A 15,000-nucleotide genomic window follows, 5' to 3' on the forward strand; every position below is an offset into this window, starting at 1 on the left:
CTCTTTCTCTCTCTCTCTGTCTCTGTCTCTCCCTGTCTCTCTCTCTGTCTCTGTCTCTCTGTGTGTCTCTCTTTCTCTCTCTCTCTCTCTCTGTCTCTCTCTGTCTGTCTGTTTTTGTCTCTGTTTCTGTCTCTCTCTGTCTCTCTCTGTCTGTGGCTGGTCTTTTATAGCGCTGTTGTTATTATTGTAATGATATATTATTATTCTGGGTAGAGAGAGGGAGATGTTTCTGCTGATGCCATGGTGACAGTCTTCTTGTGTTGTAGTGTTCAGGGCCTGTCTGGACTCGCTGGAGAGGAGAAACGCTATCCTCCACAGAGCTGAGGGTTTGATCCGACTGACTGGATACAGCACACACACACACACACACACACACACACACACACACACACACACACACACACACACACACACACACACACACACACACACACACACACACACACACACACACACACACACACACACACACACACACACACACACACACACACTAAGACACTTGCACGACATCTTTTGTCCCTCTGATGTGCGGTGTAGTTTATGTAGAGCAGATGTTTAGGAATGCATAGGGGTATAGGATGAGTCATACTGCTCTGTATCATTAGTACTGTTCTATATCATTAGTACTGTTCTATATCATTAGTACTGTTCTAGAACATCTACTGCTCTGTATCATTAGTACTATTCTAGAACATCTACTGCTCTGTATCATTAGTACTGTTCTAGAACATCTACTGCTCTGTATCATTAGTACTGTTCTAGAACATCTACTGCTCTGTATCATTAGTACTGTTCTAGAACATCTACTGCTCTGTATCATTAGTACTGTTCTATATCATTAGTACTGTTCTAGAACATCTACTGTTCTATATCATTAGTACTGTTCTAGAACAGCTACCGTTCTATATCATTAGTACTGTTCTAGAACATCTACCGTTCTATATCATTAGTACTGTTCTATATCATTAGTACTGTTCTATATCATTAGTACTGTTCTAGAACATCTACCATTCTATATCATTAGTACTGTTCTATATCATTAGTACTGTTCTAGAACATCTACTGTTCTATATCATTAGTGCTGTTCTAGAACATCTACCATTCTATATCATTAGTACTGTTCTAGAACATCTACCGTTCTATATCATTAGTACTGTTCTATATCATTAGTACTGTTCTATATCATTAGTACTGTTCTAGAACATCTACCGTTCTATATCATTAGTACTGTTCTAGAACATCTACTGTTCTATATCATTAGTACTGTTCTAGAACATCTACTGTTCTATATCATTAGTACTGTTCTAGAACATCTACTGTTATATATCATTAGTACTGTTCTAGAACATCTACTGTTCTATATCATTAGTACTATTCTAGAACATCTACTGCTCTGTATCATTAGTACTGTTCTAGAACATCTACTGCTCTGTATCATTAGTACTGTTCTAGAACATCTACTGCTCTGTATCATTAGTACTGTTCTAGAACATCTACTGCTCTGTATCATTAGTACTGTTCTATATCATTAGTACTGTTCTAGAACATCTACTGTTCTATATCATTAGTACTGTTCTAGAACAGCTACCGTTCTATATCATTAGTACTGTTCTAGAACATCTACCGTTCTATATCATTAGTACTGTTCTATATCATTAGTACTGTTCTATATCATTAGTACTGTTCTAGAACATCTACCATTCTATATCATTAGTACTGTTCTATATCATTAGTACTGTTCTAGAACATCTACTGTTCTATATCATTAGTGCTGTTCTAGAACATCTACCATTCTATATCATTAGTACTGTTCTAGAACATCTACCGTTCTATATCATTAGTACTGTTCTATATCATTAGTACTGTTCTATATCATTAGTACTGTTCTAGAACATCTACCGTTCTATATCATTAGTACTGTTCTAGAACATCTACTGTTCTATATCATTAGTACTGTTCTAGAACATCTACTGTTCTATATCATTAGTACTGTTCTAGAACATCTACTGTTATATATCATTAGTACTGTTCTAGAACATCTACTGTTCTATATCATTAGTACTGTTCTAGAACATCTACTGTTCTATATCATTAGTACTGTACTAGAACATCTACTGTTCTATATCATTAGTACTGTTCTAGAACATCTACCGTTCTATATCATTAGTACTGTTCTAGAACATCAACCGTTCTATATCATTAGTACTGTTCTAGAACATCTACCGTTCTATATCATTAGTACTGTTCTAGAACATCTACCATTCTATATCATTAGCACTGTTCTAGAACATCTACTGTTATATGTCATTATTACTGTTCTAGAACATCTAGTGCTCTATATCATTAGTACTGTTATAGAAAATCTACAGTTCTATATCATTAGTACTGTCTAGAACATCTACTGTTCTATATCATTAGTACTGTTCTAGAACATCTACTGTTCTATATTATTAGTACTGTTCTAGAACATCTACCGTTCTATATCATTAGTACTGTTCTAGAACATCAACCGTTCTATATCATTAGTACTGTTCTAGAACATCTACCATTCTATATCATTAGTACTGTTCTAGAACATCTTCCGTTCTATATCATTAGTACTGTTCTAGAACATCTACCGTTCTATATCATTAGTACTGTTCTAGAACATCTTCCGTTCTATATCATTAACACTGTTCTAGAACATCTACTGTTATATGTCATTATTACTGTTCTAGAACATCTAGTGCTCTATATCATTAGTACTGTTATAGAAAATCTACCGTTCTATATCATTAATACTGTTCTAGAACATCTACTGTTCTATATCATTAGTACTGTTCTAGAACATCTACTGTTCTATATCCTTAGTATTGTTCTAGAACATCTACTGCTCTGTATAATTAGTACTGTTCTATATCATTAGTACTGTTCTAGAACATCTACTGTTCTATATAATTAGTACTGTTCTAGGAGATCTACCATTCTATATCATTAGTACTGTTCTATATCCTTAGTACTGTTCTAGAACATCTACTGCTTTGTTTCATTAGTACTGTTCTATATCATTAGTACTGTTCTAGAACAACTACTGCTCTGTATCATTAGTGCTGTTCTAGAACATTAGTACTGTTCTACAACATATACTGCTCTGTATCATTAGTACTATTCTAGAACACCTACTGTTCTGTATCATTAGTACTGTTCTACAACATATACTGCTCTGTATCATTAGTACTATTCTAGAACACCTACTGTTCTGTATCATTAGTACTGTTCTATATCATTAGTACTGTTCTATATCATTAGTACTGTTCTAGAAAATCTACCTTTCTATATCATTAGTACGGTTCTAGAACATCTACTGTTCTACATCATTAGTACTCTTCTAGAACATCTACTGCTCTGTATAATTAGTACGGTTCTAGAACATCTACTGTTCTATATCATTAGTACTGTTCTAGAACATCTACCATTCTCTATCATTAGTACTGTTCTAGAACATCTACCGTTCTATATCATTAGTACTGTGCTAGAACATCTGCCATTCTATATCATTAGTACTGTCTAGAACATCTACTGTTCTATATCATTAGTACTGTTCTAGAACATCTACTGTTCTATATCATTAGTACTGTTCTAGAACATCTACCGTTCTATATCATTAGTACTGTTCTAGAACATCTACCGTTCTATATCATTAGTACTGTTCTAGAACATCAACCGTTCTATATCATTAGTACTGTTCTAGAACATCTACCGTTCTATATCATTAGTACTGTTCTAGAACATCTTCCGTTTTATATCATTAGCACTGTTCTAGAACATCTACTGTTATATGTCATTATTACTGTTCTAGAACATCTAGTGCTCTATATCATTAGTACTGTTATAGAAAATCTACCGTTCTATATCATTAATACTGTTCTAGAACATCTACTGTTCTATATCATTAGTACTGTTCTAGAACATCTACTGTTCTATATCCTTAGTACTCTTCTAGAACATCTACTGCTCTGTATAATTAGTACTGTTCTATATCATTAGTACTGTTCTAGAACATCTACTGTTCTATATAATTAGTACTGTTCTAGGAGATCTACCATTCTATATCATTAGTACTGTTCTATATCCTTAGTACTGTTCTAGAACATCTACTGCTCTGTATCATTAGTACTGTTCTATATCATTAGTACTGTTCTAGAACAACTACTGCTCTGTATCATTAGTGCTGTTCTAGAACATTAGTACTGTTCTACAACATATACTGCTCTGTATCATTAGTACCATTCTAGAACACCTACTGTTCTGTATCATTAGTACTGTTCTATATCATTAGTACTGTTCTATATCATTAGTACTGTTCTAGAAAATCTACCTTTCTATATCATTAGTACGGTTCTAGAACATCTACTGTTCTACATCATTAGTACTCTTCTAGAACATCTACTGCTCTGTATAATTAGTACTGTTCTAGAACATCTACTGTTCTATATCATTAGTACTGTTCTAGAACATCTACCATTCTCTATCATTAGTACTGTTCTAGAACATCTACCATTCTATATCATTAGTACTGTGCTAGAACATCTGCCATTCTATATCATTAGTACTGTTCTAGAACATCTACTGTTCTATATCATTAGTACTGTTCTAGAACATCTACTGTTCTATATCATTAGCACTGTTCTAGAACATCTGCTCTGTATAATTAGTACTGTTCTATATCATTAGTATTGTTCTAGAACATCTACTGTTCTATATCATTAGTACTGTTCTAGAACATCTACTGCTCTTTATCATTAGTACTGTTCTAGAACATCTACTGCACTATATCATTAGTACTGTTCCAGAACTTCTACCGTTCTATATCATTAGTACTGTTCTAGAACATCTACCGTTCTATATCATTAATACTATTCTAGAACATCTACTGTTCTATATCATTAGTACTGTTCTAGAACATCTACCGTTCTATATCATTAGTACTGTTCTAGAACATCTACCGTTCTATATCATTAGTACTGTTCTAGAACAGCTACCGTTCTTTATCATTAGTACTGTTCTAGAACATCTACTGTTCTATATCATTAGTACTGTACTAGAACATCTACCGTTCTATATCATTAGTACTGTTCTAGAACATCTACTGCTCTGTATAATTCGTACTGTTCTAGAACATCTACTGTTCTATATCATTAGTACTGTTCTAGAACATCTACCATTCTCTATCATTAGTACTGTTCTAGAATATCTACTGTTCTATATCATTAGTACTGTGCTAGAACATCTGCCATTCTATATAATTAGTACGGTCCTAGAACATCTACTGTTCTATATCATTAGTAATGTTCTAGAACATCTACTGTTCTATATCATTAGTACTGTTCTAGAACATCTGCTCTGTATAATTAGTACTTTTCTATATCGTTAGTATGGTTCTAGAACATCTACTGTTCTATATCATTAGTACTGTTCTAGAACATCTACTGCTCTTTATCATTAGTACTGTTCTAGAACATCTACTGCACTATATCATTAGTACTGTTCCAGAACATCTACCGTTCTATATCATTAGTACTGTTCTAGAACATCTACTGTTCGATATCATTAATACTATTCTAGAACATCTACTGTTCTATATCATTAGTACTGTTCTAAAACATCTATGTTCTATATCATTAGTACTGTTCTTGAACATATACCATTCTGTATCATTAGTACTGTTCTAGAACAGCTACCGTTCTTTATCATTAGTACTGTTCTAGAACATCTACTGTTCTATATCATTAGTACTGTTCTAGAACATCTACTGTTCTATATCATTAGTACTGTTCTAGAACATCTACCGTTCTAAATCATTAGTACTGTTCTAGAACAACTACTGTTCTATATCATTAGTACTGTTCTAGAACATCTACTGTTCTATATCATTAGTACTGTTCTAGACCATTTGCCATTCTATATCATTAGTACTGTTCTAGAACATCTACTGTTCTATATCATTAGTACTGTTCTAGAACATCTACCGTTCTATATCATTAGTACTGTTCTAGAATATCTACCTTTCTATATCATTAGTACTGTTCTAGAACATCTACCATTCTATATCATTAGTGTTGTTCTAGAATATCTACCATTCTATATCATTAGTACTGTTCTAGAACATCTACCATTCTATATCATTAGTGCTGAAGAGAGGGAGATGATGGCTTTGTTATGGAAGGTTTGGGAATCGCTTCCTTTTAGGTGGTTGTAGATTTAAACGGCTCTTTTCTGGATGTTGATAATTAGTGGGTATCGGCCTAATTCTGCTCTGGATGCATTATTCTGTGTTTTACGTTTTACACAGAGGATATTTTTGCAGAATTCTGCATGCAGAGTCTAAATTTGGTGTTTGTTCCATTTGGTGAATTCTTGGTTGGTGAGCGGACCCCAGACCTCACATCCATAAAGGGCAGTGGGTTCTATAACTGATTCAAGTATTTTTATCAAGGTCCTATTTGGTATGTCGAATTTTATGTTCCTTTTGATGGCATACAAGACCCTTCTTGCCTTGTCTCTCAGATCGTTCACAGCTTTGTGGAAGTTACCTGTGGCGCTGATGTTTAGGTCGAGGTATGTATAGTTTGTGTGCTCCAGGGCAACGGTGTCTAGATGGAATTTGTATTTGTGGTCCTGGCAACTGGACCTTTTTTGGAACACCATTATTTTGGTCTTACTGAGATTTACTGTCAGGACCCAGGTCTGACAGAATCTGAAATACACTAGTCTGCTTTTAATGATGATGCAGAAGATTTTCCCAAGGTTGCTGTTGATGCATATCCCACGGTAGTTATTGGGGTCAAATTTGTCTCCACTTTTGTGGATTGGGGTGATCAGTCCTTGGTTCCAAATATTGTGGAAGATGCCAGAGCTGAGGATGATGTTAAAGAGTTTTAGTATAGACAATTGGAATTTGTGGTCTGTATATTTTATGATTTCATTGAGGATACCATCAACACCACAGGCCTTTTTGGGTTGGAGGGTTTGTATTTTGTCCTGTAGTTCATTCAATGTAAATGTAGAACCCAGTAGGTTCTGGTCGTCTTTAATAGTTGATTCTAAGATTTTCATTTGGTTATGTATTTTTTTTAGATGTTTGTTCTTTGTTATAGAGCCAAAGGATTGGAGAAGTGGTTTACCCATACGTACATCTCCGTTCTGGATAGATAATTCTTTGTGTTGTTGTTTGTTTAGTGTTTTCCAATGTTCCCAGAAGTGGTTCGATTCTATGGATTCTTCAATCACATTGAGCTGATTTCTGACGTGCTGTTCCTTCTTATTCCGTAGTGTATTTCTGTATTGTTTTAGTGATTCACCGTAATGAAGGCGTAGACTCTACATTTCTTTATAAAGTTTTTGCATTCTTCATCAAACCATTTGTCATTGTTGTTAATTTTCTTAGGTTGTCTGCTTTACATTTTTACATTTGATAGAGAAGCTGATAATTCAAATATACTGTTTATGTTTTCTACTGCCAAGTTTACACCTTCACTATTACAGTGAAACGTTTAGTCCAGGAAGTTGTCTAGAAGGAATTTGTAATTTTTTTATTTCTAATTTAATACTTTTTTGGTAGAAATCTCTGTGTGTCTGTACCACAGCTTCAGGCTACACTGGGCCTGGGAGTGTGTGTGTGTGTGTGTGTGTGTGTGTGTGTGTGTGTGTGTGTGTGTGTGTGTGTGTGTGTGTGTGTGTGTGTGTGTGTGTGTGTGTGTGTGTGTGTGTGTGTGTATGTCTTCAAGCTACAGTGAGCCTTTGAGGGGTTAGTCCTGTGTGACTAGAGAGTGATATTGAGAGCAGAGAGGAGATTCTCTTCAGCACTAGTTCATTGGGTGGGGGGGGGGGGGGGGGGGGTGTAAAAGGCAAGGAGTGTGTGAGATCAAGGGGTGTGTAAAGAGAATATGTCATGACGATCAGGAGGAATGGTGTTTGGGATTAATCACAGGGCTTAATAGAGGGGGGGTTTTCCACTGGGCTGGGCAAGGAGGGAGATGAAATGAGACAAGCATCTACTGTTCTATATCATTAGTACTGTTCTAGAACATCTACCGTTCTATATCATTAGTACTGTTCTAGAATATCTACCATTCTATATCATTAGTACTGTTCTAGAACATCTACCGTTCTATATCATTAGTACTGTTCTAGAATATCTACCATTCTATATCATTAGTACTGTTCTAGAATATCTACCGTTCTATATCATTAGTACTGTTCTAGGACATCTACCGTTCTATATCATTAGTACTGTTCTAGAATATCTACCATTCTATATCATTAGTACTGTTCTATATCATTAGTACTGTTCTAGAATATCTACTGTTCTATATCATTAGTACTGTTCTATATCATTAGTACTGTTCTAGAATATCTACTGTTCTATATCATTAGTACTGTTCTAGAACATCTACCGTTCTATATCATTAGTACTGTTCTAGAATATCTACCATTCTATATCATTAGTACTGTTCTAGAACATCTACTGTTCTATATAATTAGTACTGTTCTAGAACATCTACTGTTCTATATAATTAGTACTGTTCTAGAACATCTACCGTTCTATATCATTAGTACTGTTCTAGAACATCTACTGTTCTATATAATTAGTACTGTTCTAGAACATCTACTGTTCTATATCATTAGTACTGTTCTAGAACATCTACCGTTCTATATCGAGGGTTTTTCTTCCACTGGGCTGGGCAAGGAGGGAGATGAAATGAGACAAGCAGAGGGGAAACTTATTTCACTAGTAGTGTTACTGACTGGTTAAAAGTGCAGCTGAAATAGCACCCTATTCCCTTATAAAGTGCCTTATAAAGTATACATCCTTTGAGACTGTTTGGCTGGTTACATGTAGTTATCAATACATGTCTCTATTTCTGCATTATCTCATCGTGTCTGTACCTAGATAGAGAGAGAGATCTGTAATGGGGCCTAGGTAGAGAGAGAGATCTGTAATGGGGCCTAGGTAGAGAGAGAGATCTGTAATGGGGCCTAGGTAGAGAGAGAGAGATCTGTAATGGGGCCTAGGTAGAGAGAGAGATATTTAATGGGCCTAGATAAATAGAGGGAATGATCTGTGATCTGTAATGGGGCCTAGGTAGAGAGAGAGATCTGTAATGGGGCCTAGGTAGAGAGAGAGAGATCTGTAATGGGGCCTAGATAGAGAGAGGGAATGATCTGTGATCTGTAATGGGGCCTAGGTAGAGAGAGAGATCTGTAATGGGGCCTAGGTAGAGAGAGAGATCTGTAATGGGGCCTAGGTAGAGAGAGGGATCTGTAATGGGGCCTAGGTAGAGAGAGGGATCTGTAATGGGGCCTAGGTAGAGAGAGAGAGATCTGTAATGGGGCCTAGGTAGAGAGAGAGATCTGTAATGGGGCCTAGGTAGAGAGAGAGATATGTAATGGGGCCTAGATAGATAGAGGGAATGATCTGTGATCTGTAATGGGGCCTCGGTAGAGAGTGAGATCTGTAATGGGGCCTAGACAGAGAGAGAGATCTGTAATGGGGCCTAGGTAGAGAGAGAGAGAGATCTGTAATGGGGCCTAGGTAGAGAGAGAGATCTGTAATGGGGCCTAGATAGAGAGAGAGATCTGTAATGGGGCCTAGACAGAGAGGGGGAATGATATGTGATCTGTAATGGGGCCTAGGTAGAGAGAGAGATCTGTAATGAGGCCTAGGTAGAGAGAGAGATCTGTAATGAGGCCTAGGTAGAGAGAGAGATCTGTAATGGGGCCTAGGTAGAGAGAGAGATCTGTAATGGGGCCTAGGTAGAGAGAGAGATATGTAATGGGGCCTAGATAGATAGAGGGAATGATCTGTGATCTGTAATGGGGCCTAGATAGAGAGAGAGAGAGATCTGTAATGGGGCCTAGACAGAGAGAGAGATCTGTAATGGGGCCTAGGTAGAGAAAGAGAGAGATCTGTAATGGGGCCTAGGTAGAGAAAGAGAGAGATCTGTAATGGGGCCTAGGTAGAGAGAGAGATCTGTAATGGGGCCTAGATAGAGAGAGAGAGAGAGAGAGAGAGATCTGTAACGGGGCATAGACAGACGGAGAGAGATCTGTAATGGGGCCTAGATAGAGAGAGAGAGAGATCTGTAATGGGGCCTAGGTAGAGAGAGAGATCTGTAATGGGGCCTAGACAGAGAGGGGGAATGATCTGTGATCTGTAATGGGGCCTAGACAGAGAGGGGGAATGATCTGTGATCTGTAATGGGGCCTAGACAGAGAGGGGGAATGATCTGTGATCTGTAATGGGGCCTAGACAGAGAGGGGGAATGATCTGTGATCTGTAATGGGGCCTAGACAGAGAGGGGGAATGATCTGTGATCTGTAATGGGGCCTAGACAGAGATGGGGCATCAAACCCCATGCAGCTTGGCTGTGTTCCTGTTCTAATCATGTTCTGTTGTCTGTCTATCTCTGTGTGTTGCAGGTGTGCTGACCAGACGTCAGGTGTGTGTGTGTGTGTGTGTGTGTGCTGGGTGGCGGGCGATCAGCAGGGCTGAGTGGTCACTATGGCTGGTGGTCTGAGGGTTCTCTGCACTGTGCTTTGTCTCAGCCAAGCACTCCTACTCAGCTGCTGTGGTAAGTACTGATAATAACAGTCCACCTTTATTTAAGGCTTTATTCCTCTTCTTTTAAAGTGTTTTGTAACTTCAGGAAACGATCAAAAGTGTGTTGATTTAGGAATGAGTGATCTATTGGTGGATTTACAGTAGTACAGTGGCTTGCGAAAGTATTCACCCCCCCCCCCCCCCCCCCTTGGCATTTTTCCTATTTTGTTGCCTTACAACCTGGAATTAAAACAGATTTTTTTGGGGGGGGGTTTGTATCATTTGATTTACACAACATGCCTACCACTTGAAGATGCAAAATATTTTTTATTGTGAAACAAACAAGAAATTATTTTTAAAAAAACTGAAAACTTGAGCGTGCATAACTATTCACCCCACCAAAGTCAATACTTTTAGAGCCACCATTTGCAGCATTTACAGCTGCAAGTCTCTTGGGGTATGTCTCTATAAGCTTGGCACATCTAGCCACTGGGATTTTTGCCCATTCTTCAAGGCTAAACTGTTCCAGCTCCTTCAAGTTGGATGGGTTCCGCTGGTGTACAGGAATCTTTAAGTCATACCACAGATTGTCAATTGGATTAAGGTCCGGGCTTTGACTAGGCTGTTCCAAGACATTTAAATGTTTCCCCTTAAACCACTCGAGTGATGCTTTAGCAGTATGCTTAGCGTCATTGTCCTGCTGGAAGGTGAACCTCCGTCCCAGTCTCAAATCTCTGGAAGACTGAGACAGGTTTCCCTCAAGAATTTCCCTGTATTTAGCGCCATCCATAATTCCTTCAATTCTGACTAGTTTTCCAGTCCCTGCCGATAAAAAACATCCCCACAGCATGATGGTGTTCTCGGGGTGATGAGAGGTGTTGGGTTTGCGCCAGCCATAGTGTTTTCCTTGATGGCCAAAAAGCTCAATTTTAGTCTCATCTGACCAGAATACCTTCTTCCATATGTTTGAGGTGTCTCCCACATGCCTTTTGGCAAACACCAAACATGGTTGCTTATTTTTTTCTGGCCACTCTTCCGTAAAGCTCTGTGGAGTGTACGGCGGGACAGACGTTCCGCTAGCGGAACGCCTCACCAATATCCAATGGTATAGAGTGGCGCGAATTACAAATACCTCAAAAATGCAAAAACTCAAATGATTCAAATATATGACTATTTTACACCATTTTAAAGACAAGACTCTCCTTTATCTAACCACATTATCCGATTTCAAAAAGGCTTTACAACGAAAGCAAAACATTAGATTATGTCAGGAGAGTACCCAGCCAGAAATAATCACACACCCATTTTTCAAGCTAGCATATATGTCACAAAAACCAAAACCACAGCTAAATGCAGCACTAACCTTTGATGATCTTCATCAGATGACACTCCTAGGACATTATGTTATACAATACATGCATGTTTTGTTCAATCAAGTTCATATTTATATCAAAAACCAGCTTTTTACGTTAGCATGTTTTGTTCAGAACTAGCATATCCACCGAAAACCTCCGGTGAATTTACTAAATTACTCACGATAAACGTTAACAAAAAACATAACAATTATTTTAAGAATTATAGATACAGAACTGCTTTATGCAATCGCGGTGTCCGATTTTAAAATAGCTTTTCGGTGAAAGCACATTTTGCAATATTCTGAGTAGATAGCCCGGCCATCACGGCTAGCTATTTTGACACCCACCAAGTTTGGCACTCACCAAACTCAGATTTACTATAAGAAAAATTGGATTACCTTTGCTGTTCTTCGTCATAATGCACTCCCAGGACTTCTACTTCAACACCCAATGTTGTTTTGGTTCCAAATAATCCATAGTTATATCCAAATACCTCCGTTTTGTTCGTGCGTTCAAGTCACTATCCAAAGGGTGACGCGCCGGCGCATTTCGTGACAAAACATTTCAAAATATTCCATTATCGTACTTCGAAGCATGTCAAACGCTGTTTAAAATCAATTTTTATGCGATTGTTCTCGTAAAATAGCGATAATATTCCAACCGGGAGACGTTGTATCCGTTCAAACACTGATAGAAGAAAATGGAGTCGTCACATGCACGCGCGCACGCCAGTGCCATTGTTCTCAGAAGTACCACTCTCCAAAACCCCTGCTGTTTTTCGCCCAGAGACTGCAGAGTTATCATTCAAAGTTCTGGCGCCTTCTAAGAGCCAATGAAAGCCTTAGAAAATGTCACGTTACAGCAGAGATCCTGTATTTTTGATAAAGAGGCTACAGAAGGCCAAGAAATGGTCAGACAGGGCACTTCCCATATAGAATCTTCTCAGGTTTTGGCCTGCCATATGAGTTCTGTTATACTCACAGACACCATTCAAACAGTTTTAGAAACTTTAGGGTGTTTTCTATCCAAATCGACTAATTATATGCATATTCTAGTTTCTGGGCAGGAGTAATAACCAGATTAAATCAGGTACGTTTTTTGCATCTTTTCTGTTTACCCTAGCTTTGGAGGTATTATAGCTAATGCCTCATTCCTTCTCTGGGCTCAAAACTCACGTTTGCGACCCTTTTGCTTTGCAAGTGCGACATTCATTTTTGGTTGGTTTCGGTTGAATCTTTTGCCATCATGCACTGTTTGAATGGACATTTCTATATAGGATTTCCCCAAAAAACCTTCCCAATGTTGACTGTGAAGTAGGCCTACCTGGCAGAATGATATCATGATGATTTGTATACCTTACAGTGTACATTGTACAGTACAAAAACACCAATAGCCAGACACAACGGTCTCTTGCCATCGAATTAAAGGTCAATTACAACCTCCAAATATCGTTTTTTTTTTTTTTTTTTATTACTCAAAAGCGGTCTCCTGATGTGGTATAAGCATTGTTGTGGACTTCCAACATCCAATGTATGTCGTTTTTTTGTATAAAACGTGTGATTTTCAGAGTGAAAACCTGAATAAAATAAGGAAAACTTGGAAATCGGGGGGAAAATAAAACCTGGGAAAACAGAATTTACCAAAAGATAAAACAGGTGTGACCAAATCCATGTGCTAGCTAATGCCGTCAACTGAAAGTTGGCAGCACCTGTACCCCCAGTGGACAAAACTAGAGCTCCGTGGCTTCATGTGTGCAGCTACTAGCATCCCGTAAAAATAGTATGTAGACTAACAAAATAAGGATAGCAATTCAAACTACATAGGAGCTTCTAAACGAGGAGCTTCTAAACCAGGAGCTTCTAAACGAGGAGCTTCTAAACCAGGAGCTTCTAAACGAGGAGCTTCTAAACGAGGAGCTTCTAAACGAGGAGCTTCTAAACGAGGAGCAGGAGCTTCTAAACGAGGAGCTTCTAAACGAGGAGCTTCTAAACGAGGAGCTTCTAAACGAGGAGCTTCTAAACGAGGAGCTTCTAAACGAGGAGCTTCTAAACGAGGAGCTTCTCAACCAGGAGCTTGTAAACGAGGAGCTTCTCAACCAGGAGCTTCTAAACCAGGAGCTTCTAAACCAGGAGCTTCTCATCTAAACCAGGAGCTTCTAAACCAGGAGCTTCTCATCTAAACCAGGAGCTTCTAAACCAGGAGCTTCTAAACCAGGAGCTTCTAAACCAGGAGCTTCTCATCTAAACCAGGAGCTTCTAAACCAGGAGCTTCTTAACCAGGAGCTTCTAAACCAGGAGCTTCTCATCTAAACCAGGAGCTTCTCATCTAAACCAGGAGCTTCTAAACCAGGAGCTTCTAAACCAAGAGCTTCTAAACCAGGAGCTTCTAATCGAGGAGCTTCTAAACCAGGAGCTTCTAAACCAGGAGCTTCTAAACCAGGAGCTTCTAAACCAGGAGCTTCTCAACCAGGAGCTTCTCACCTAAACCAGGAGCTTCTAAACCAAAAGCGTCTAAACCAGGAGCTTCTATTCCACAAGCTTCTAAACGAGGAGCTTCTAAACCAGGAGCTTCTCAACCAGGAGCTTCTCATCTAAACCAGGAGCATCTAAACCAGGAGCTTCTAAACCAGGAGCTTCTCATCTAAACCAGGAGCTTCTAAACTAGGAGCTTCTCATCTAAACCAGGAGCTTCTAAACTAGGAGCTTCTAAACCAGGAGCTTCTCATCTAAACCAGGAGCTTCTAAACCAGGAGCTTCTCATCTAAACCAGGAGCTTCTAAACCAGGAGCTTCTAAACCAGGAGCTTCTGAACCAGGAGCTTCTCATCTAAACCAGGAGCTTCTAAACCAGGAGCTTCTTAACCAGGAGCTTCTAAACTAGGAGCTTCTAAACCAGGAGCTTCTAAACCAGGAGCTTCTAAACTAGGAGCTTCTAAACCAGGAGCTTCTAAACCAGGAGCTTCTCATCTAAACCAGGAGATTCTAAACCAGGAGCTTCTAAACCAGGAGCTTCTCATCTAAACCAGGAGCTTCTAAACCAGGAGCTTCTCATCTAAACCAGG

General features: G+C 38.4%; 1 protein-coding gene across 1 annotated transcript in view; it reads left to right on the top strand.

Moving 5' to 3' along the window:
* Positions 1 to 15,000, top strand: part of cdon (cell adhesion associated, oncogene regulated) — a 136,684-nt gene that overhangs the window by 59,751 nt on the left and 61,933 nt on the right. Inside the window, exon 2 of the mRNA XM_082955561.1 lies at positions 10,465 to 10,616. Coding sequence (XP_082811687.1) covers positions 10,547 to 10,616 — 70 coding nt within the window. The 5' untranslated portion in view covers positions 10,465 to 10,546. The remainder of the gene's footprint in view (positions 1 to 10,464; positions 10,617 to 15,000) is intronic.

The sequence above is a fragment of the Salmo salar genome, chromosome 09 (genome assembly GCF_965601325.2).
Source record: "Salmo salar chromosome 09, fSalSal1, whole genome shotgun sequence".
NCBI classification, from domain to species: domain Eukaryota; kingdom Metazoa; phylum Chordata; class Actinopteri; order Salmoniformes; family Salmonidae; genus Salmo; species Salmo salar.